Source organism: Sorex fumeus, unplaced genomic scaffold (assembly GCF_029834395.1).
Source record: "Sorex fumeus unplaced genomic scaffold, SorFum_2.1 ptg000058l, whole genome shotgun sequence".
NCBI classification, from domain to species: Eukaryota; Metazoa; Chordata; class Mammalia; order Eulipotyphla; family Soricidae; genus Sorex; species Sorex fumeus.
In genome coordinates, this window is record NW_026606115.1 from 29,620,511 (window position 1) to 29,641,627 (window position 21,117).

Sequence of the window (21,117 nt, forward strand, 5' to 3'; positions counted from 1 at the left end):
TCCAAGAGGCCTCTAGAAAGATTCAATGAAATTCTCTTTCATAGAAGAGCAACTAAATGAGTAATGAGAAAAGCTGGAGTGGGGAGAGGACCAGGAAGGAAATCCTATGAACAACACTTGGAAATATGGCATATGTTTATAGTTTATACAATATTAGCTCACCTTCTACTTAAATGGTGCTTTAGATGTTTCTCTATGGTTCCTATTCCTAAATACTTAGTTTCTAACACATCTAAAATTCACAAAATCCTTAAAAACATATTTCTATATAAAACAGTAAGCATTTTGTATGTGTTCTAAGAACTATCGGAATTTAGGGGCCAGAGCAATAGTCAGTTGGTAGGGTAACTGTCTTGCATGTAACTAACCCAGTTCAATCCGTAGCATCCCATATGATCCCCAAGCCCCATGATAAGTAATCCCCTGAGGAAAGAGCCAGGAGTAAGCTCCGAGCACCACTGGATGTGGCCCAAAAGCAAGCAAATGAAAAATGAGCTACATGAGTTGGAATGAAATTTTATGATATGAAATATAAATATTCGGAAAAGTAAATATCAGGGAAATTTGACTGACATAAAAAATGACTATTTTGTAAAGGGTGTTGGGAGGATCCTCCCAGGATAAGAGATGCATGTTGAAAGTAGACTACAGACTGAATATGATTGCTACTCGGTGCCTCTTTTGCAGACCATCCATGGGGCGCCCAAGGGGAGAGAGGGAACAGGGGTAATGTCCTGCCACGGAATCAGGGTGGGATGGGGAGGATGCGGGGTGGGAGGGATACTGGGGTCAGTGGTGGTGGAGAATGGGCACTTGAGGAGGGATGGGTACCCAATCATTATATAACTGAAACTCAAGCACAAAAATTTGTAGGTCTACAACTGTACCTCATGGTGTTTCACTAATAAAAATTGTAAAAAATGACTATTTTGGTCTGACCTTGACCTGAATTGAGAGAGACTTTATTATGTTCTTCACACCCCCAGGGTGTCGTATGCTCAATACATTTTTGTTGAAAGAATAGTAGACTAAATATTTTATAGAAAACAAATATCTACTTATCAGATGTAAACAATTTTCTTTTCTTTTTATCTTTGTTATATATCTGAGGTGCCATGTTTGTTTCTACACATGACCATTTAAGATAAACTAGATTCCCTATGAAAAAAAGACCAAAATTGTGAAGGTTAGTGGAGTTTATCCTAATGAGGAAAAGATGAAAAGGCGAAAAGGCAAAATGACAAAATGACAGGCTTGCAATATTTGATGTACTGCCATATAGAAAGAATAACAGAATTGTTTTCACATAATGCTAGTGGGTGGTACTAAAGAATGACTGTCATAGAAAAATTTCAGCTTCAAACAGGATGTACTTTTATACCAAAAATATTGTGCCATGATAGAGCAAGATGACTAAGAGTTGTATACTCCCTTGCAATGGCCTTTATTTCAAGCAAGTAAAGGATAATTACATAGCAAAATATTGCAAGAGCAATTTCTGCATTGAGAAAATTAAACCAAAAAGTGTTTATCAAACTAGATTGCAACCCATTAGTGAAGTCATGAAATCAATGTAGTGGATCCTGAGCAGCATTTTTAAGTGAATTACTATAGAATAAAAAATATCAAAGAGCATTACACTTAGGAAAGATGAGTATGGTTTTGAGAAACCCATGTTGGAACCATGTTTATATATGGACAAATGTATGTACCGGGTTACTGGAGAATACGCTTTTCTTATTGGGAGTTGCAATTTTAAAAAGTTTTTGAGAACCCCTGCACTAAGTTGTCTTACAAGTTTTATTATCTGGTATCTCTAATAATTCCTTTTTTTTTGTTACAGAGGTCCAAAATCGCTGTTTATGAGAAAATGTGGTCTTACATGAAATCAGCAGAGCCATCTGTGTTTACCAAAACAACAGCAGACGGAGTGGCACGAGTGCGGAAGTCAAAGGGAAAGTTTGCCTTCCTGCTAGAGTCAACCATGAATGAGTACATCGAGCAGAGAAAACCATGTGATACCATGAAAGTTGGTGGAAATCTGGATTCCAAAGGCTATGGTGTGGCAACCCCTAAAGGCTCAGCATTAAGGTGGGTGGAATAATATAACAATATCCGTGTTGTTATAGTATTCCACCTACCCTGATGCATTTTGTTGTCATTTTCTTTCTTGTGGATTTTGAGGTAACTTTTAAAAGTTTAAAATCTGCAATATTCCATGGAGTTAAATAAGACGGTAAATTATGGTTTCATCTATTTAATGCATCCATTTTTTCAATGTTCTCTCTCTGTGTTGTCCTCTCTGACTGTTTGTTGCTGTTTTAATTTTACAGTTCAACGGCTTTTTCAATTTAAATGGTAAAAGCCAAGTTATGGTGCCATATGTGACGAATGTTAATTGCATGGATGTGGTGTTCTTGTTACTTTTTTTCTCAAAGACAATTCCCCATCCCGCACACTTCAGTTTTGAACAAATGTTATCCTCCATGCCACCTTCCAATATTTAACCCTGTATTTGCTGTACAGACATTTTTATAGCTCCACGTTCTGTGAAATTTAGCCAATTTGTCCTCTTGTGCTCCTTTTTATACGTTAACGATTTCCTAAGCATTTGTGCATTTTCTTACAAGTTATGTTTTATCGTTTCAAGAAATGCTGTTAACCTGGCAGTATTAAAACTGAATGAGCAAGGCCTCTTGGACAAATTGAAAAACAAATGGTGGTACGACAAAGGAGAGTGCGGCAGCGGGGGCGGTGACTCCAAGGTCAGCCTCAATGTCACCACAACCGGGTACCCTTAGTGACGAGTAATCGGCAAGACTGTTATCTTATTATTGAGGAGAGAGCACAAGACTCACACATAAAGTGGAATGACCAGGTTATTCCCCTGCCTGGCAGCTTTGGGAAACAGAAAGTCTTCAGGGTATTGCCCAAATTTTTGATCTAACTTGGGTCCCTTCTTAAACTCCCAGACAGAGTCTCCCCATACACCCTACTTCCCTCCCTGGTCACACATCAGACAGGTTGCCTTATGAAGTGCATGGTGTGGGTTTTAATGCCTTTGGCTTTTCATAGCCCAAGGGTTTCCTTAAGACTGTCCCCACCTGCCTCAACTGAGTAGTGTGAGAAATCAAATCCATCTAATAAAATCATATTAAAGCCCTCCCCCCCCCTACGGTGTGTTGGTTGCTCATGGAGATTGGTTGATGATTAGAGTTGGCTCCTTTAATTATGTGTATGAGTGATGAAGTGTTGTTCTCTATATGTGATGGCCTATTTAAGCTGACCCCATTTATCTTGAAATCCAAAGAAGTTCGGTTTCAAGTTAAATGGGGTCTTTCTTCAACAGGCCACCCCATATACGGACTTTGCAAAGACATTTGTATATTTCAACAAGTGCGTCGCCTAACTGTGATACTCTGTCTGTATGAATCCCTGATTTGGCTTCTCTTTAGCCATGTTCTTGGATCAGGTAGGTCTAATTGTTATCCAGGCCGCTATCATAAGAAAACCCATCTCATCTTGGCATTCATTTTGCTCCTTAACACTCTTCGGGGTGAAAAAGAATGAATAATCTTTATCCAAACAAGAAATAGGGACAAACACAGAAGAGAAGCTACCAAGTGACAGAAAGACACAGTGGGTAAGTACAGGACAACACCTGAAAACAGAATCCTTCATGACCCAAAAGGCATGAGAATCATACTGAAGCATATAAGATCGGCTCTTGTACAATCAAGATACCATGAGCTTCTTAAGGTGAAGAAAAACAGTGTTTCCCAACCACAGGCCAACAGACAGGCAAGCCAAAACTTTTCTCCTTCAGAGACAATGGTTACAGCTGTGCACCTCTAGTTCCTTCTCCATTCCTCAGGAACCTAATGGAAAAGTTAGTTTGCCAGTCTGCAGTACAATATGGGTTTGGAAACACTGCTACAAAAAGCTTTCAAAGAAATAAATTTAAGAACAACTTTCATCAGCGCATAAACTTACCAGGCATTGTTCAGGTCTTTTACTGTAAAACCTTGATTAACCAGAACTCACCTAAACACTTCCCCCCACTTCAGTAACTTCACATTGATGAGAAAGCAGAAATAGTACTTTTTTAAAAAGAAGACTTCAAGAAATTGAATTTTGTAATCACTTGCCAAGAGACCAAGAGATGACCTGTTAGGTCGCAGTCAACTCTGTCTCCTATATCTTCTCTGCATCTGGATTGACCCTCAGACTGCTTACCTGAGGCAAGAAAATGGATATACACATTTTAAGAAAAAATGTCATTAACCAAGAATGAAAAAAATGAGAGTTCTTGTAGAAAATTTCATTCATCCCTTATGGATTCCAATTAATCAAGGTTTTACTTTGTGTTCAAAATGCATTAAATTCCTTTCCCACCAATGTGAACTGATGACATTGACAGTTTTGCCAAACTTTTGGCTCGTTTAGTATCGCAATGGCTAACATGATGCCTAAAATATTTAGCAACTATTCCTTTTACTCCATGTCATTAGGAGGCCACAGAGAATGCAATTATAACATTCAATTGAGTTGCAGAGTGAAAATGAGCTGTACTGGACACATTTCTCTTATGAATCCATCATCCACACTCAGCATGGTTAAAAAGGACTGTATCAAGATGATTCTAAAACATCCACATGATGGCAAATGATCAGAAGTTTTCAAATAATCTCATGTCTAATGTTATATAAACAGACAAGCAAACATCTGCAAGTATTTGACCAAATTTTTACTTTTCACCCAGATGTTTTGGTATCAAGAAGACCCCTAAAACTTTAAAACAGCTGTTCATTAATTACAGCCAGCAACCAACCTTTTCTTGTCTCAGCTGATACCACTACAAGTTATCAAGTAACTTTGTCGGCAGTCCATGATTTTCAAAGTTTTGATATGCAAATAGAAAATATTTCAGTAATTCCTAAATGTTTTCAACTTTTTTGAAATGTAGTGCTAATCTGCCAGGCATCTTTCACTTTTTAAAAAATCATTCCTCCAAACCACCTTTTAACATAAGCCAGTCCCTTTCTCAACTATGGATAACAGTATGATTCGTGCTGTATATCCAGTGGTGTTTTTTTCTATTTTTGTATTAGCAAGGACCTTGCCTTTTTGGTCTTCCTTTTTGCTTCATGTTGATTTCTGAAAGTGAGCAAAAGTAGAGGCAAGAGATGAATGAGAATCTATTTTACCACTATCTAGAAATGATGCCAAAAATGAATTCGTGGAGGAAGTATAAAAGGCAGTGAAAGCTCATTAATTAGAAGGCCTCTGATTTAGAACATTTTTGTAAAAAAAAAACTGGAGCAGATCCAGTCAACAGTGTAACTTAATAGACCAAGAGAGGTTTATAAACAAATGAAGAGTTTAGACTCTAATTTAGTTGAATTTTTCTTAAGAGAACAAACCATTTTCTAATGTTGGAAGCATTTATTAGATATAATCATATCCAATAAAATCCATTACAAACTTAGCACCAAAGTAGTTCTCAAGAGGACCTCTATTAAGACAATGTTTTACAGTGAGCTTGAATTACAAGATAGAGTTAAAGTAATAAAACTGTCTTTCTCCAACCCAATTTTGTCATTCAGGGCTCTCTCATTGAGAAAACCCTTCCCCCCTGTTAGTGCAAACCAATAAGGTTTAAATGTATTAGTAATATGATTTGAGAATCACACTTCTTGATAGTATCTCATTCCCGTTAGCATGACAATTTACTAATATACCATCATTTCATACAGTGAGATCCAGAGATGGTAGTGACTCTGAGAAGGTCACACAGCTAATGCTCTCATAGATTTCTGCTTACTTTCAGGGTGCTCTCTTTTGATAACAGTGCAGACAGCAACTTATCATATCTACAAATCCAATAAGCAGTATGAATATGATTGCAAGTGATATATTTCCATAGAAATTCGGTTCCTTCTCAAATACCTTGGTTACAAGGCAAATGTAACATTTAAGCCACTCTAGCACTCAGTACTGATTACTGAAAATGACAATTTTTTAGTAAGCACAAAGCCTGACATTTATGAGTGCTTTTACTTTTTAAAAACATTTTTATCCCTATTATCTCTGAAACAGGAGAGAAAACCCTTTAGTACTTATCTCTCTGTCTCTTTCCTGAAACCTTTATATAATGATAAAAGGGTAATTATGCTAAATTGTTGACTTTTGCCCCCTGGAATGAGCAATTATAAATTCTAAGCATGTCTTTAATTCCATAAAAGGAACCAGCAATGTTCAGACTGTTTTTAATGTATACTTTCTTAAACTAATGAGATTGATATTTATTTTCTAAATACAAGGAATTAAGCGAGGTCAGTCACTGAGGTAGGCACTGAATTAGAGCTATAGGCCATAATTAAAAGACTGCTTGGATTTTACCAATTTCCTAATAGAGCTTAAACAAGTCAAACTTGATTTTTCCTTGTTGGTCTATAAATGCACAGACAAGAATCATGGAAATTAGAACTGTGGTTTGGGATTTTTTAACCTGCAAATCATCTTTTTGTGTTAGTGCTTTAGTACAATGTGTGCGCAAATGTGATAATTAAGAGCCAGTAGGTTGTTTCAATGATAAACTCAGGTCACAAGGGGTTTGTGACAAAGCCAGTGCAAGTCTGTTTCTGTAAATCACAGCAGAATGGGGATTTAGTCACCGAATTACTATATAATCACATCAGCCTTCCTCCACCTCTGCCTGCCATCTCAAACTTTCAATGTTTTTCTGATATCCCAGCACCCCACCAGGCATCATTCCCTTAATGTTGAGGAAAGCGCACCAATTTCAATTTCTCATGTAGTCTTACTTTACTAGAAGCATCTGGTGAGAAAAACGAACGATTTTTCACTGGGGTGACAGGATTTTATAAGCCTACCTCACATCACCCTGAAATTTCCCAGGGATATATTTAGACATCCAATGTTCATACCATCCAAGTTGAAAATCAGAACATCCTGTGTACTTTTGGGTACATTGGAAAATTATGTTTAACTGAAACAATTCTAAACCACTTCCCTGCAATGGGAAGTTGTCAGAAATATTCCTTAACTTGTAAGGTACATAGATGGTAAGGTATGAGTCTGAGCTATCTTGTTTAACTTCCATTAATTAACTAAGTGGTTGTATTATCATTTACAGGATATTGATAATACAAATTAAGTTTAGTTATATTCAAATATATGGAGCAATTAAGGAAAGAACTAGTGAACATAATTCTAGGAAGGTAACATGCAAACTTATTTTAATAAAAAATCATTTTAAATGACATTAAATTAGTTGCTTCCTTCTATGTGGGTATTTTAAACTACCTAATTTTGAGATTATGTGCATGAGAAACCATTATTAATGGTATTGTAAAATACAGAATCTCAATTACTAAAAACATTAACACATAATAAAAAAAAGAATAAGTACCTTTAAAAGTTTGTTCTCTTAAGAAAATCAAACATTGGTCTGGAGATATAGTACAATAAGGTGCTTGCCTTGCATGTGACCTCTCTGGGCTGGATCCCCAGCACCCTGTATGGTCCCCAAGCACTGCTAGGAGTGATCCCTGATCAGGGAGCTAGAAGAAAGCCCTAAGCACTGTTGTGTTTGGCCTAAAAGCAAATAAGAAAGACAAACATGGTCTTCCTATCACTAGTAATCTCTCTTTTGTAATCCTACACATATTTGCAAGTAAGCAAAGACAGTAAAAAATCTATACATTAGAAAAACCCAATACCAAATAGCCTTGGCATTCTATTTGGTGGCATATTGATGAATGAGATGGTATAGTGTTTCCCATATGTATAAATGAGATCCTCAGTTTTGTGTGTATTTCTTCTTCTTCAATGTATGTCTACGATTTTCCTCTCCTATGCCACCATCTCTTAACCACTTCTCTTCCACAACCAGAACTGTTTGACATTCTTGGGCCTTAGGTAATGAATAAGAATCAGCATCTACCTTTCACCTGCAGCAAGATGGATCTTATATTGGCAGGAGCCATCTCCAAAGGTAGACATTTTGGATACCCAGGGCTAAGATGGATCCAATGACTATTGACACTGTTATATGTGTAGGCAAGAACCATTACAGTTTGATGGCATTTCCTGGATCTTAGAAGAAGTTCCTGTGAGTCATGAGGAATGGTTTGGAATCCAGGACTAGGGTGAGTATATTATGCTCTTCATTGGTTTGCATGTCTCTATGCTGGTGCTGCCTCCAGGAAGTATGAAGAACCTGACAGTTTTCTTTCCTGGTAGTGACTAAATTTGCTCCTTGAACTTACTCAGGTCTTCTTCTCAAGACCAAATCCTCACTTTCTCTCAAGTGGCTGCTTCAAGCATGGGACCTTTTTGCATTAAGAACTGAACCAGTCCAATGACGGACAAATCCATTCATTTTGCCAGATGGTGTTAAAGAATAAATTCAACCACCGGAAAAATTGTAACCCAGAAAGAAAAAATTTTAAAAATTAATTCATCCTAGTAACTTTTTGTGAAGTTTACTACATGGCCTTGACATGGTTATGACTAAGACATTTATTATTATTTGCCTTTGATATTATCCTGATAACTTGAATGTGTTTCTTATTGACAAATAATTACCAAATGTCCAACACCAGAGCTACAGAAAGAGCAGCAGATGTGAAATCCTGACGGTAAGAATGCATATATACAATTGTGAAGAGGAAAGACCTTTTGCAGTGACAGTGAAACAATGTATGTCAATGCCCTTTCTGCCCTGTTAAGACCAAATCATTTGCTTTCCTTTCATTTGGAGAGAAGGTTATAGACCCAAGCTCTCTGAAAAGAAGGACAGTCATGGAAGAGAAGCACAAAATATTTGAAAAGATTGAAATGCTTTCATGAGGGTGGGAGTTGAGGTTGGTATTGTAGGGTGGGAAAAGATTTATTTTATGGAAAACAATTGAAATTGATTCTCTTTGACTTTCTAGAGAGCGGTATCGCATTTGGCCCTTGGCACAGGAGGCAAAATTTCATTGCTTAGAGGGGGCAAAAGTGTGTTCCAAATGTTAGATTCATCTTACAGCTTAATTTCATCTGGCCTTGAAGCAGATATTTCTCAAAATATAGAACTAAGGCAATATCATACTACATTACATAAAAGAGAGAGAAACTGCTAGCATCAATGCTGGAAGTGAATATACATGGATGCTACAATACATGCTAGAAGGGGTGGTTCGTGCCCTAGCATGGCACTCAGCTATAAGACCCCATTGTTTGGAAAATTCTTTGTATGTATATGGCCAAGGGAGGGCTACTGAGGACAAAGTAGAATTTTATTGGAGCCAGAGGTATAGTACAGCAGATAGGATGCTTGGTTTGCACATGGTTGACCCAAGTGCAATCAGTGGCACCCCATATGATCCCCAAGCACTGCCAGGAGTTATCGCTGAGCGCAGAACCAGAAGTAAGGCCTGAGCATTGCTGGGTGTGGCCCAAATAAAAAGCAAAAGAGAGAAAAAAGAGGATGCTGGCACCCATCAGATTAAATTCAATGAATACTTTTTAATTATTTTTATTGGAATAACACTGGTTTACAAGCATATAAATGTTTATATGCTTTAGGGTTGCAATTTTAGAACAACACACCTCCCATCAGAGTGCCAATATCCCTTCATCACAATCCACTGGATCCTTTCAGCTCACTCTCCCCTCTACCCACTCTCACACCTTGGAAACTTCAGTTCTGTGGTCAGAGTCTAAATGTATGTTTTATCAATTAGTATTTTGTCTAGATTTAGAGTTATGAACTATATATCTTCAAAAACACTTATTATGTAGGTTTCTGGTAAAGATCATTTTCTGTCTTCTCTTTCTCAACTTTCTCAAGCATTTGTGAATCTCTCTCTTGTTATTGGGTTAAACTAATGAAAACACGTTAATAAAAACAAAAACAAAATTTGATAGTTTGACTTTACTCAATCTTAAAATAGTGTTCAAATGAATCATATCAGTTATATACTAAGAAAAGTATCTTAGTGGCCACGTTTTAAGTAAAACTAACTTTTCTAGAAGCTTAGCCTGTTTTTGGAACCTTTCTGTCAAGAGTAAATCAAGTAAAAATCTTCAAAAAAACTGGGGTATAAAGATAGTCCAGAATCAGGCATATCCTGTTTTAGAGCAGGACATTAGACAAGACCTATTTTGGTTGAACTATAGCAATTAAATTCATTCTTTGAAATCAAGGGACTCATACCTTTGAATTTTAGAGGCTTGTAGCAATGCACTGACATTTGGGTTTTCTTCCATAGCACAAATTCTCATCAACAGATTTCAACAACTAGCATTATTAAGCCCTTAGTAAAATGAGTCACAGCTTTCAACTCCTAATGCCAAACACGTGCATTACTGAATTTGCTCTTTTCACGTATGTTAAATTATGATCTCATTAGAAAGGTGTTAAACAGATGATTTGAGCTAAGTTTTTGAACTATGTATGTATAAGTACTCTCTCAGAGGGAGTTTCTAGCAGAAAACAACTGCATAACTCTACAAATCATTGTAGCTACCCCTGCAAAATGACAGTTGCTTACATTGCCTGAGTCCTGTAACATCACATTTGCATGCTCCCATGTTGGGGAAAAAGCTTGGTAGTAGAAATGAGATCATTTAAACCCTCAGTCACATAAAAATATTAATTCAGAAACTCCAAAAAAAGACATACATAAAGAACATTAAGAGCTGAAGGCTAGTGTAGTCTAGATCATATTTTGAAGTGCCACAGACTTCAGTGGTTTTAAAATATTACAGGTCAATCCCTTCACTAACTTGTCCCAAGGTAAATAAAGTATAAAGGACCTTAAAAGTAAACCCTTTCATCTAGCAAAGAAGAAACTTCTCTTCTTGTTAATCAATTGGCTTTAATTTAGTAAATTCAAACCTACCTGGGCAGAGGTATCTATCGCTGCCTGACAGTACAGGTCTGTGATTTCTTGAGTAATGGTAGGAGTTCTCCACAAAACGCTAGGGAAGCAAATGATCAGTTGGAAATGGTGATTTGTAACCATGAAGACTTGAAATATTGTCAGCTAAAAATTAAAAACAGCAACAAGGGACATTTCTCCTTCAATTAATCCAAAAATAATTCTACAGAGTTATTCCCCAAAATTACTAGGTACCAAGAAGAAAATGTTAATTACTTGGGGTGAGATTTGGATATGGGCCAGCCATCAGTGGAGAGCTTCCAGCTTAGGCTATAGTAAGTTCTAGATTTATTATCCAGATATTGTCTTACTAGAGCAGGGTTCAGGGCTGGAATGATAGCACAGCAGGTAAAGTGTTTGCCTTGCACGCGGCCAACCCGGGTTCGATTCCTCCATCCCTCTCAGGGAGCCCAGCAAGCTACCGAGAGTAACCCACCTGCATGGCAGAGCCTGCCAAGTTCCCCATGGTGTATTCAATATGCCAAAAACAGTAACAACAAGTCTCACAATGGAGATGTTACTGGTGCCTGCTCAAGCAAATCAATGAACAACAGGACAGTGACAGTGACAGTGAAAGAGCAGGGTTCTAATTAATTTTGCAAGTACAATATACATTTTAACATTTTTTACTCCTCTGATTTCCCTGCATTTACATATATATCTATCCCTCCTAAGAGCATCACTGAAAATCTTCTGGCATTAATTAAACAGACATTTACTCTTTAGGTATCCTTCTCAAGAAGGAAGTCAAATCATTACAGCAGAATATATCTGGTAGTCACTTGGGTAGATAAATTGCACAATACCCCGGGTTCCTCTAATTGTCAAGCCTAAAGCCATATTCATGGCACAAATTCTTCTCTTAACTCTTCCAGTATCATCATTTGGAGGAATCAGCTTGGTTATTAATTCACCAGGCACATTTTTCTTCTTTTCCACCATGGGGAGTCCCAGCACTTTCACATCACTCTGTTCACATTTCTTTTTTCATAATAATGAATCCAACATGGCTTTAAGTCACCTATTTTAGTTATTTTCTGAAACAGAATTGAAAAATAAATGGGAGAGCTCTTTTGAAATATATCAAAGTTCTTAGTTGTTTTGATTTTCTCTTTTCACAGAAGTTGAGAGCAGTTGCAGTGTTATCCTAAAACTGCCTCTTTATATAGCAGTGATAATCATTAACATTTTAAATGGCTATTTAGTATATCACAGGAATGATTCAGAAACTTAGATAACCATCACTTGGGTCTAGGTGTCTTGGATTAGTGAGTAATACCTCTTTATAACTTAGCTACTGCCAGGTGTCAATGGTAGGGCATAAATGCAAACTTATAAGTCAGTTATGTTTTCTTCAAAAACAGAACTCATTGTCAAAGTATTATAGATTACATTACTACCCCTTTGTTTTTTAAAAATATATATACCACTCATAATTTTTCCCCACTTTTAAGAATTGTTAACCTGCCATAGGTCAGCACTTCCTTCACATACTTTCAAATGACTAATTTACACTTATTTTTACCCCTTCCATTTCACTTAGATATTCCTAAAGGGAACATGACCCTCTTTCCCACCACAGAAATGTTTTTAAAAAAATAGAATTAGAGTTTGTAAACAAGATACTCTTTGCTTTATTTCTGATTTCCTAGAAAGATCTGTATTTTAACAAGGAATGTTTCTCAACATTAAAGGTATTAAATTATCACCATAAAATTACAGATACCAGTGAACAAAATACTTTTGGACAAGGGAAAGTCTCAGATCCCCTAAAATTTATATTGCAAACCTCTCCAGCTTTCTTCTTAATCCTGCCAACCCATGTATTTTTCTCAGGAGGGCTCTACTCAGCATAAAATTGATAGCTAGCCCTTCAGAAAGGAGAATGCCTGACTAATTTCCACGATAAAAATCTGACCTACTTTGTTTAATTCTTTCTGTTCTCTATTGAGGTGAGTACAATAAATATTTCTGACTTAGAATTCTCTTAGGTGTGCCAGTTAAGGCCTGCAGTAATTGTTCTAAAACATGCCCCTGGAAAAATATTGCTTCACTATAGTAAAAGGCCCCAGCTGCAAGATATGCTTTGTGGGGTGATAGTTTTTTGGAGTTTGGTAGTTCCTAAGATAAAGATAATTATGAACACTGAAGCTCAAAAAGTAAAAGTTAAAAGGCTGCTATACTTTTGTGTTCTCACATAGTATAGATTTTGATATATGTTATAATTTGCCTGCTGCTCTGACCGATAATTTGCAGGATTAAGCAGATTACTTAATTTATCTATACCTCAATTTCTTAGAGTGACCATAAATTTATCTTCTTAGAGTGATCATTAAACTTTATTAACCATAACAATAAGTATGATAATAACTACATTAAGTGCCATACTGAAAAAAAACAAAATCCTATAATTGAGTTTTCTAGTCAATAAATATTTTTCAAGACAGCTATTCTAAGAGGGAATACAAATTCATAATTACATAAAAGATAGTTCCTATTTTTGAGAAAAATGCAGTAGGAGATATAAAACATGAGCATAAATAATAAGGTAGAATAAGGTGATGAAAAAAATACTGGAGAGGGGAACAAAAATGGCTTAATGGAGAAAGTAATACTCCAAATAACCAAATGCTCATTTGATTCCACTTCATTTAAAATACTGGAATATATGTGTGGTTGGGTAATACTGACAATCATTCTACTTTAGAAAAGGCATCTATTGTAGAAGCCCTTTTCTCGGTTCATTTCTATTTTCTAGTGTTTTATGTAGAATCCTTACTCTTCTGAACTGATAATGATGTTAACGATACTGATGTGTGTGTTGGGGTGTCAATACATTCAGTTGATTTCATTTGAACTTGACAATGCAACCGATAAGGTGCTAGTAGTAGATAAAATTGTGTGAGTAAAAGCAGCTTTTCTCTGCCATTTTGGGGATTTATTCTACCCCTCAATAGCACATAGTTCCCAGAGATTTGGCCTTTAAAGTACTCTCTTCTTTTTTCTTGGCAGCTATTCTAACCTTGTTAAGTTATTATATGTGATTTCTGATTGCAGCTTTTATGCTCCTTGACTGTGCTGCTGCTTGAAATGTTTGTTTTTCTCCTTCATTTTTATTTAGAAGTTCCCAAATGAACATTGGTTCACTGCCAGATTTCATAAGCCCTGTGATTTTTTTTCCAATCAAAGACTAGACTTCTAGGAGCATATAATTTTTCATATTTCTCTAAAGTCCTGGAACATCTCGTATAATGTCTAGCTGCTCAAAAGAAGGATTTTCAACCCTCAAAACTATCAAAATCTCGGGATTTGTTTGTGGGGTATGGCCTGTGCATAGTAGGGTATGTAGTGGTATTCCTGACTCTTAGTCACTAGATACTATAACATTCCTTCTCCATTCAGTTATGACAATGAAAAGTTACTCTGGAAACTGTCAAATGTTCCATAGAGAGTAAAGTAACCCCCACCTAAGAATTTCTGCCACCGTGGAGGCCAGTAGAGAACAGTAACTAAGCAGAATCAGGCATTCTATGGAAGCCACTGGACTAAGGCAGAATTATGCCCATGTGTCAGAGAAATAGACTGCTAAATTTTTAGCTGGCATATGAGCCTGAATTTTGGCAAGGTGGATGATGGGAACTCAGAATAATGCCAGGTGGGAAAAGTCTTCTTTCTTCCAAAAATCCCCCAATATTGTGATTATACATGCTAGATTTATTAATATTTACTCTCATAAATTCAAAGGAAGGATTTTTAAAGAATGTATAATTTAACATTTCTAAACCCAATATATTTTGCACACTGTTATGATAAATAACTATTTGAAAACAAAAACAAATTAGTAAGGAGTAGAATTATACTATTGCTGTGAATCTCTTTAATATCTAGCTTAATATAAGAGAAAAATTCTTATTTCTGCTTCTTCACTCAATCTGTTGCTGTCACATATCATAGCATCCAAGAAACTACTGTACATCATGCATAAATGTGTAAGAAGGACAAGGAATATCTTAATACTAATTTAAAAATAACTTTTATCTCGGAAAGACTGATGAAAAGGCTTCAGGGATCCTTCAGGGGTCATTGGGCCACGCCATGAAAACCACTGCTCAAAACTAACACATCACATTTTTATCGATCTAGCTCAACTTGCAGGCTGAAAATTTCTTTCAAAACCAGAATCTCTAGAGAGAAATCTCTATTCGGACCCAGTGCCTTTAATCAGACTGCTCCATTATTGCTATCTAGTAAGAGCAGCTGTTGAATTGAATTGAATGAAGTAATTTGAAGTATATAATACCTTGATGGAGGAATGTCCCAGTAAAGGCCTAGTCAGAGAGCAGCATAAAAATACTGGGCCATTTTCAGTAAGAAAAGAGCAAGCCCACAAAGCTGAGAAGAAATTCTCTGTATTATTTGATCAGAATCAAGCCCATTTACCATGGGAAAGTCTCTGTTGTGCAACCTGAGCTAACTTCCATGATCCTGAGCATGGCTGCCAGCATCTCACTTTAGGCAGGAAAAGTAGTAGTGATTAAACAAAAAAAGTAATAGTGGGAAAGAGAGAGGGTGGGGGACATACATTGGGGAATAAAGGACAGAACACTAACTTAAGAGCCATAGATGGTCTGTCTCTCCTTTAAAATTTCTAACTTTCGCTGCCAATAATGCATTAGAAGGGTTCTAAAATTTTAGTATTTTTTGTTAGCCATGCAACTCTGGCTAGGATCTGAGAGTGTCAGGTTCTAAGCATTGATTGTTTAAAGTATAAAAGAACTTCAGTTTCCTGATGAGATATAAAACTCAGATATTCTGACTTCTAAGTCCTGCATTTACAATTAAAATGTCATCACCTCCCAGACTCTAAAAGTTTAGAGCTTTTCAAGTATCAAATATTCCGAAACTGCAGATTATTTTTAAATTTATACCTTTATCATATCTCAAGAGTAAAGAAAGAAAGGAAATAGGCTTTAGTAACTTGATCTGATAAAGATTCAATAATTCTTTGTGACTATAGGAAATCTTGTCAATGACTGAATATATTTCTGTGTCCAATTTCTTTAAAAAGTGAGCTAAGAAATTATATGGCATAGTCATAGTTAAATATGTTGTCAACATTCTTACTATGTACTTGGTAGCATTCAAAACAACATACATTAGGACTGGCAATATCATTTCTATGAATATAATCACATAGCCTAATGATAGAATGTGCCATTCTCAATACATAATGCATTTTTATCAAAAATTATTAGAGATGCTTCATTCGAAATGCATTATGTCTAAAAAAAGAACAAGTAGAAGTCATCATTTTCATTTTATCACTGAAGAAATTGCTACCCTAAAGTATTTTTCTTAATACCAGTAATATCTCCCACTTTTGGCCACTGACTCTGCCTTATACTTTAAGAGGCAGAGATCTATTTGGGATCTGACCTTTTGGGATGTATTAGTCTCTCAGCTGAGGAAGTCTTATCTTACTAGAAAAGCATACCTAAACTGTCCCTCAACAGTGCTACACACGGTAGCAGAGACAGCAAGTCATGCTAGATCATATCATATTAATAATGAAACAATCCATACATCTTTGAGTAATCCAAGTTGACCACAGATATTTAAACATATATCCACTCTGTAATTATAAATTAATTCATATGCCATTTCAATCTCATTGCTGAAAACTAAGAGTTTTCTGCACTTTTCATACTAAGATGAGTACATACATAAGACTAGAGAATGTGTGAATAAAGACATGAACATAAAACTACAATTCTTTCTGAGATCATTATCACCTCGGTAACAGATTTGTGTAATAAGGGACAACTAATTAGAAGGCATGCTATTCATGTAGATTATTTTCTATTCTGTTGGGATTCTTCCTTTCGTCTTCTTCCACAATACGGCAATACCCACTTTTTGTCCTCTCCCCTTCCCTACTCCTCCACAAAACTTGCTTTCTGTCTGGAAGTACAACAAGACACCCGGTTAGATCAAACCTAACACACCTCTCTCATGAAGCTACTGCAAGCTGCCGCCGACGATTGTCACTTGAGGGGAGACCCTCCTCACCACACACCACCGATCTGAAGAGTGCCTGTTTTTCTATCCTCATTATTTAACAGTGTGTGCCGATTACTCAAAGCGATATGGGCAGGCCCTGGTAAACATAGCGTTGCTGTAGTGTTAACTTTTTATAAGGTAATGCTCAGGTTGCCTGCAGTGTCTAAAATTACTCTGTGGCCAGGGCCCCCTGCTTTATCGCTTTCTATAGTTTTAAAGTAGTTTGAAGCTTGAATAACATAAAATAACATAATATAATGTTATTTATGTTATTTCCCACGTGAAGAACGCCTGTAAACCTTGCAGTATTGAAACTCAGTGAACAAGGCATCTTAGACAAGCTGAAAAACAAATGGTGGTACGATAAGGGGGAATGTGGAGCCAAGGACTCCGGGAGTAAGGTCAGTCGCTGAAGGTCTTTTTGTACTGATTAGCAATCACATTTTGAACCACTGTTTATTTTCTACCCTGAAATGGCTTTCCTTCCCAAAACACACTCCCTAACACAGTGGGACCCCTTTATAACACCAGCATGAAAGGAATAAGGCAAACAATAGCCTTGAAGGTATCTATTATTGATCTGGAGAGATATTGTTATGGTTAGGGAAGTCAATTTGACCCACCACACTTCCAAAACTGTAAACAGAATGAGCTGTGTTATAAGGTGGTTTTACTGTATTTCACATTTTGAAAGTTCAAAGAGACAAAACAACAAAAAATATAAAGATCCAGTTGTGACAGTACTTTTTTTAATCACTTGCAGTGCCAGAGACTTTGTAGTTGTAAATTCCATTGATTATTAACATATTATGTCAGTCTCATCTGAAATCAAGAATAAATAGCAAAGACTGGTCTCTGTTAGCAGAATGATTATCCCCCTCCCAGCTACCTACCAAGTTAAACATCTATTAAATCTCAAATACTATTAAGTCTGTCACATTTCTTTCTTCCAAAGGTGTCATTTGAATCTCTGTACGTAATATTTTTAAAATTTAGTCGCATGTTCCTCAAGGGTATATACATTGTCTGGATAACATCACATTGATAAGCATGAAACACTCTTCCCCGCCTCCTTCCTGCCCCTCTTTGCTCCCCTAAGAAAGCTCTTTTTAGTTTCAATTTTTGCCTTATCTTTTTTTAACTAATATTGTGGTATCAGTTAATTCATCTCATGAAATGCCACTCATTTCCCCTATGCAGTAAACCATTTTGCTACTGGTTTTCTACATTTCACAACACAGAATTCTACGACCCTCAAATACGTGGAACTTGAAACCACTGCTGTTGCTGGAGTTTACATGGGTTATATCAAAGGGTGTTTTCCTCCATCAAATACCATATAAATATAGAAATTTAATGGCAGAGGGAGGACTTCCAGAAACTGGTCCATTTCCTAATAAACACCCTTGCAGATATCTTCACTATCCTTTTTAAGGTGATGTTCCATTTTTTCATAAGACGGCCATTTTTACCACTTATCTTGCTGTCATTTACTCTAGAACAGTGACTATTTGGAAGGTTGCTGTAAATATGAGGCATGACCATACCACCCCTTATTGACTTTCCAATTCAATTCCCATTGGCCTTTTATTATGATAAAGAGCTATAGGACTGGTTCTATAAAAATAGAATCAGGACCTGGCCATATAATATTTACATTTAATTCTTTAAATAATACCACAACTAGATGAGCAACCGAGCCTTAAGTGTTAGTAAAGGCCATATTTGCTCATATGTGATTATATTTGAATAAGATATTCAGCTCACTGAGTTGACAATTTGAATATTACATTAAATTGCACTCAGCAGCAAAATGGTTACATTTCCTCTAAAATGACTACAAAATGCTATTTTATTTTATTTTTTTTTTTCAAAGAAAGGCTCCTGGCCCTTGGTGTGTCCTACCTCAAGGTAGGGCTCAAGGCACCACTCTTTTTTCTTTTCATTGTTCAGCAGTTCAGTTTTTGCTTTTTCATACAGGTAGATAGCTTAGTCAGGTTTACACACTTTGACCTGAAAGTCACTGACCAGCTTCCTCATTTTTCCCCATTTTAAATAAAAAACTGATAAGTGTAGTAAGTGTAGTATTTTCTTCTAGTTGTTTCCCAATTTTCTGGAATAAAAACTAAAATATACTGATTTTTTTCCATCTCAGAAAAGCTTTTCTCATTGGTATGGAGCCAATTCAAGACCTAATGGGTCCTCCAGACAGTTTCCTTAAACTGGAAGCTGGAAGGGAGCTAATTCTTTGTGCTGTGCCCTGGTTACACCAACACAAAGACTTGGTGCCCTGGGACTGAGAATTTAGCGACCTGTCCCCAAAGAGACAATTTCTCAGCCACTGGGGGAAAGGGGAGAGTTAATCCTTTTTAAACCAACCTTTGTGAAGCAACTCCCCAGATAAGAAAAGCAGGAACCACTAATATTCTCACCTGGTGTCCTAAGGAGCAGGTGTTGACAAGTTTGTCACAGGGAGGTCAAGGGAAAAGGGAGAATTGCGGGTCAGAGAGGGGAAAGAGTGCTTCAAGTTCCCAAATAAAAAGAGTTTTACATTTATAGAGCTACGTCATAGCTCAACTCTGGCAAATGCTGTTTATAGAGACTAGCAAAGGAATAAATTGTGCTTGTGTTTACACTTTTGCTCCCATAGCTGAGTGTTGTTTTATTTCACTGCAGACACCATTCTGAGGTACTAAAGAACTTAATGACCCAAAATAAAAGAACATTTAGGTTAGGATCAAAATTGTCAACAGAGGCACAGTCTACCTTCTTGCTGGTCATTGTGAAATATCAGTCAGTTGCCAGAGTTAAGTCAACACTTACATCAATGTTTAGTTATTTTATGACTTAGAACTATCCTGTATTGTTGTAATGTTGTAATGTATTATAATATCCCACTGTTCTCCCCCAAGAACTAATCGTGTTATTCATTTCTCTTAGGACAAGACCAGCGCTCTCAGCTTGAGCAATGTGGCAGGCGTTTTCTATATACTTGTCGGAGGTCTGGGGCTGGCCATGATGGTGGCTTTGATAGAATTCTGTTACAAATCACGGGCAGAGTCCAAACGCATGAAACTCACAAAGAACACCCAAAACTTTAAGCCTGCTCCTGCCACCAACACTCAAAATTATGCTACATACAGAGAAGGCTACAACGTGTATGGAACAGAGAGTGTTAAGATCTAGGGGTACGGTTAAGGTCTAGTAAACTAATCAGCCTTACGTGTCTATATGTTAATCTCTTTGTTTTATTTGCTTGTTTTTTAGTTTTGTTTAGTGTTTTAGTAATGTCTATTCTTTTCAACCATTTGACTCTTTAAAAACAGTGGCTGTGATTTCTTATCAGGCAGTAGCTTTTCTAATAGCTTAGTTGTGATTTAATCGTACTCTCTGACCCCAAAGGAAAAGGAACTCCTAGAGCAGCACTATTTGATAGAAATAATTTTAAGTCCCTAATGTGAACTGCACGTGTAATTTTAAGTGCTAACAGTCACATTTTAAAGTAGCTACAAATGAAATTAATTTAGTGATATATATTGTTTGATTATACTTCACAGTATTATCAATATAAAAATGAAATATTTTATATCCCTTCTTTCAAAGGCCTCATGTCTGTGACACATATTATACTATGGTATATCTTCTCTTAAATTAGACACTATCAAGTGTTCGATAGCCACCTGTGGTTAAGGCTACCATTAGTGCACAGCTCTCATGAGAGCAGCTTCTCCAGAAATTATGTTCAAATGAGGAGTGGAGCCTGGAGAAATAGTACAGTTTGCCTTGCACACAGCTGGCCAGGTTTCTATCCCCAGTAACCCATATGTCCCCCAGGCCCACCAGGAGTGATTCCAGAGCACAGAGCCAGGAGTATTCCTGTGTACTGCTAGATGTGGCCCTCCAAACATTGAGGCACTTCCACCTTAAGAAATGCAAGCCTTCCATATGGTTCTCTTAATTTAAAGACAGATAATTTCTTTAATCTTAAAGCTCTTTTGTTATCCCTTTCTTGGAATTATGTTCAGGTAAGTGTATCCTAAAGGACCACCTAGGTTCCCTGGTGTTTGCTGCCCCCAAATTCATACTTAGATGAACCTAACTG

General features: G+C 36.7%; 1 protein-coding gene across 4 annotated transcripts in view; it reads left to right on the plus strand.

Annotated features, from left to right (window-relative positions):
• GRIA3 (glutamate ionotropic receptor AMPA type subunit 3) overlaps positions 1-21,117 on the plus strand; it is a 391,700-nt gene that overhangs the window by 362,471 nt on the left and 8,112 nt on the right. Inside the window, exons 13-16 of one of the 4 annotated variants that reach the window (XR_008794065.1) lie at positions 1,844-2,091; positions 2,651-2,765; positions 17,302-17,416; positions 19,956-20,093. Coding sequence is in view for 3 of the 4 variants with exons in the window: in XM_056125840.1 (XP_055981815.1) it covers positions 1,844-2,091; positions 2,651-2,765; positions 19,956-20,201 (609 nt within the window). In the remaining variant the exon portion in view is untranslated. Of the gene's footprint in view, positions 1-1,843; positions 2,092-2,650; positions 2,766-17,301; positions 17,417-19,955; positions 20,215-21,117 lie in introns of those variants that run through there. The other 3 variants (XM_056125840.1, XM_056125841.1, XM_056125838.1) reach the window with 3 other exon arrangements.